Source organism: Manacus candei, unplaced genomic scaffold (assembly GCF_025592945.1).
Source record: "Manacus candei isolate 608988 ecotype Guabito, Panama unplaced genomic scaffold, ASM2559294v1 h1tg000130l, whole genome shotgun sequence".
NCBI lineage: Eukaryota > Metazoa > Chordata > Aves > Passeriformes > Pipridae > Manacus > Manacus candei.
In genome coordinates, this window is record NW_026138178.1 from 4,452 (window position 1) to 8,578 (window position 4,127).

The following is a 4,127-nucleotide window of genomic DNA, read 5'->3' on the forward strand; positions in this document are numbered from 1 at the left end:
AGAGGAGGACGTGTCTTTGTTAGTCTCCCCCGGAGTAACTCCAAGTGCGCCCCCGAGAAATAGTCTCCCTTCACGTGCAAGGGCACAATCACACATCATGCCCCCGTTAGAATCATCCTCGGATGAGGAAGAAACAGGGGGGCGGGAATGTGACAGAACTCCTCTAGCAGAACGGACTCGGAGAGGGCGAAGGGAGAGGGAAAGAAGACGGGGAGGGGGGAGGGAGACAGACGTTTCGCTCTCACCCCCTAGATTGATGGCTCCCTTGCGAGAAGCGGTTGGAGCAGGCAGGGGAAAAATCATGATAAAAGTTCCTTTTTCGCCTAATGATTTACTAATTTGGAAACAGTCAGCTGGGACATATAGAGAAAATCCTGAGCGGGTGGCTCGTGTTACAAAAATGGTTATAAAAACACAAGACCCGGACTGGAATGATTTACAGGTATTAATAGATACAATTTTAGATTCAACAGAAAAAGAAATGGTATTAAAGGTGATGGTGGAGAGAGCAAAGGAAAGGATTCGTACCCTGCCTCGGGCAGCGCGGGGGACGGTAAATGATTTTGTACCGCGGGAGGATCCCGATTGGGACGCTAATAACCCCGCAGATTATAAAAAGTTAAAAATTTACCAGGAATTATTGGTAGAGGGAATACGATGTGGCATTCCAAAAACGTTGAATTGGTCTAAGTTATATTCAGTAATGCAAGATAAGACTGAGTCCCCTTCTGCCTTTTTAGAAAGGCTAAAGGAAACAGCTAGGAGGTATACAGACTTAGATGTGGAAGACGAGTCTGGAAAATTACAATTAGCATTGATCTTTATGGGACAATCACAAGAATATATTAGAAAGAAATTTCAAAAACTGGAAGGGAGAGAAACAAGAGATTTAGAGAAATTGTTAGAAGTGGCTTGGAAAGCATATAACAATCGGGAAAAGGAAAGTACTAAGAAACAACAAGCGAGCTTGTTGGCGCTTTTACAAGCTTCAGGAGAGAACAATGGGGCCGGTGGCCATAGAGGAAGAAGTCGTGGTAATAGGGGAAGGGGAGGAATGGGTAGAGGATTTAACAATCAGTCGGGATTTGGAAATCAATACGGGGGAGGACGTGGTAGAATAGGACCAAATCAGTGTGCTCTTTGTAAAGGACAAGGACATTGGAAAAACGAATGCCCATTAAATGCTGGAAATGGAATGAATCCTTGGAATCCTCAAAGCTTTGTGAATCCACAAAACCCTGTTGGTATGGGCACGCCACAGGGTGTCGCCCAAGCATTTATGTTAGGGAGTTGTGGAAGACAGAGTCGGCTAGATTCAGACTTAAAGGTTGTTTTGGAAGTAGAGGGGGAGCCGACGGAATTTAGAATAGATACTGGAGCTAGTTTTTCGGCAATGAATAAATTGATGGGGCCATTAAGTGATTCAACCGTACAAGTAGTGGGAGTTTCAGGACAGATAGAGGAAAGAACATTTCTGCGACCTCTAGATATCAAATTTAAGGGAAGAGAATTAGATCATCAATTTCTGTACATGCCTAACAGTCCTGAATGTTTATTAGGAAGGGATTTGCTTTCAGCCTTGCAAGCTAAAATTATATTTGAAAAAGGGAGAGTCAAGATAGAAATTCCAGAAGAAAATTTAGCGAAAATTTTTGTTGTGAAAGAAGTGGAAAAGGAAGAAATACCCCAAGAGATTGAACAGGCTGTTGTACCCTGGGTATGGGAGACCGGGGTTCCTGGGAAATCTAAAGCAGCCACCCCAGTTAGAATAGAATTAAAAGAAGGAGCACAACCTGTCAGAGTTAGGCAATACCCAATTAGTTTAGAAGCAAGAAAGGGAATAGCCCCTATGATTTCACAGTTCCTAACTCTAGGAATATTACAAGAATGTGAATCAGAATTTAACACCCCCATATTTCCGATAAAAAAACCAAATGGAAAATATAGATTAGTACAAGATTTGAGAGCAGTAAATCTTATTACAAAAGATATTCACCCGGTTGTAGCAAATCCTTATACCTTGCTAACATCTGTGTCTGAGAAGTTTCAGTGGTTTACTGTGGTTGATTTGAAAGATGCTTTCTTCTGCATACCACTGGCACGAGAAAGTTGGAAAATCTTTGCCTTTGAATGGGAAAGTCCGGAGACAGGACGAAAGAGACAGCTCGCTTGGACTCGATTACCACAAGGATTCAAATGCTCACCCACGATATTTGGTAATCAGTTAGCAAAGGAACTAGAGGAATGGAAGACTACTCAGGTAAAAGAATCTCCTTTTTCATATATAATACTGCAATATGTAGATGACATTTTCTTAGGAGCTACAGAACAGGGACTTTGTCGTCAGTTAACTATTGAACTGTTAAACATGCTGGGCCAAGCAGGCTACCGAGTCTCAAAAGAAAAAGCACAACTAGTAAAACGGAAAGTTATCTATCTGGGATGTGAAATTTCCCAAGGAGTCCGGCGCCTGGGAACAAATAGAATTCAAGCAATATGTGCTATACCTGTGCCTAGAAATAATCAAGAACTGAGATCTTTTCTAGGAATGGTCGGATGGTGCAGGCTGTGGATTCCTAACTTCGGACTGACTGCTCGACCACTGTATGAAGCAGCAAAGGAGTCCAAGCTAACCTGGGGGACAGAGCAAGAAAAAGCATTCCAGGAACTGAAGAAAGCCCTCCAGGAAGCACCTGCCCTGGGACTACCGGACCCAACCAAGGAATTTCAGCTCTATGTTTGTGAGAGACAACGAATGGCCTTAGGAGTCCTCACTCAGCGTCTAGGATCCTGGAAGAGACCGGTTGGGTACTTCTCCAAACGGCTAGACGCAGTAAGTGGGGGATGGCCGGGGTGTCTCAGAGCTGTGGCAGCGACGGTCATTTTAATACAGGAAGCACGCAAATTGACTCTGGGAAAACACATGATAGTGTACGTGCCCCACATGGTCATAGCAGTTCTAGAGCAAAAAGGGGGGCATTGGCTCTCCTCCAGCCGCATGTTGCAATACCAGGCTTTGTTGAGAGAACAAGATGATGTTGAACTGAAAATTACTAACCATCTCAACCCAGCAGAATTCCTTAGGTCTACACAGGAAGAAGGCACCCTGGAGCATGACTGTGTAGAGACCATTGAACAAGTCTACGCGAGCAGAAGAGACTTGAAGGACGAACCACTGACAGATCCTGACTGGGAGCTGTACACCGACGGATCTAGTTTTGTGGAAAACGGCACCAGGTACGCTGGGTATGCAGTAGTCACTTTACAACAAGTGATAGAAGCGACTGCACTACCCCCAGGTACGTCTGCACAAAAAGCCGAAATATGGGCATTGGTGAGAGCTTTAATATTAAGCCAAGGAAGGAGAGTTAACATATGGACTGACTCCAAATATGCTTTTGGGGTAGTTCATGTTCACGGAGCACTCTGGAAGGAGAGAGGACTTCTTACTTCTCAGGGGACAACGATTAAACATCGGGAAGAAATTTTACAATTGCTAGAGGCAATACATAAGCCCTCAGCAGTGGCAATAATGCATGTCAGAGGACACCAGGCTGATCCAGGACGAGAGTTTCAGGGAAATCGATACGCTGACCAAGCAGCCAGGAGGGCTGCGAGAGAGGTATGGACTCAAATGGTTCTTTTACCAACCCGGAATAATCCAGCAATAGCATTCATGGAAGAGAAACCGCATTATTCACCTGAAGATGAGAAATTAGCTGTGATGATGGAAGCAAAGAAAAATATCAGGGGGTGGTATATCACTCCTACGAGACAGGTAATTTTACCAGTCAGAATAATGAAAGCAGTGCTTGAGATGGAACACAACAAGTGCCACTGGGGTGCAGAAGCACTAGTGAAATTCTTGAAAAACGAAATTTTCTCAAACCAGATGTTAACACTAGCTAAAAGGGTGAATGCAATGTGTCCTATGTGTATAAAGAATAATCCAGTAGTCAGGAAGCAAGTACAAATGGGAAAACTACAAGTAGGACAGTTACCAGGAGACTATTGGCAAGTAGATTTTTCTGAGTTGCCTAAGGCCCAAACTTTTAAATATCTGCTAGTGTATGTTTGTACCTTCTCAGGGTGGCCAGAAGCTTTTCCATGCAGGACCAATCAGGCAA

The 4,127-nt window shown here is 43.9% G+C and overlaps 1 protein-coding gene across 1 annotated transcript; it reads left to right on the top strand.

Moving 5' to 3' along the window:
* Positions 1–400: 400 nt before the first annotated feature.
* LOC127462542 (uncharacterized) lies at positions 401–3,634 on the top strand. The gene is made up of 2 exons (XM_051771196.1): positions 401–3,237; positions 3,458–3,634. Exons 1-2 carry the CDS (start codon positions 401–403, stop codon positions 3,498–3,500), a joined length of 2,880 nt encoding a protein of 959 aa, XP_051627156.1. The 3' UTR covers positions 3,501–3,634.
* The last annotated feature ends 493 nt before the right edge of the window (positions 3,635–4,127 follow it).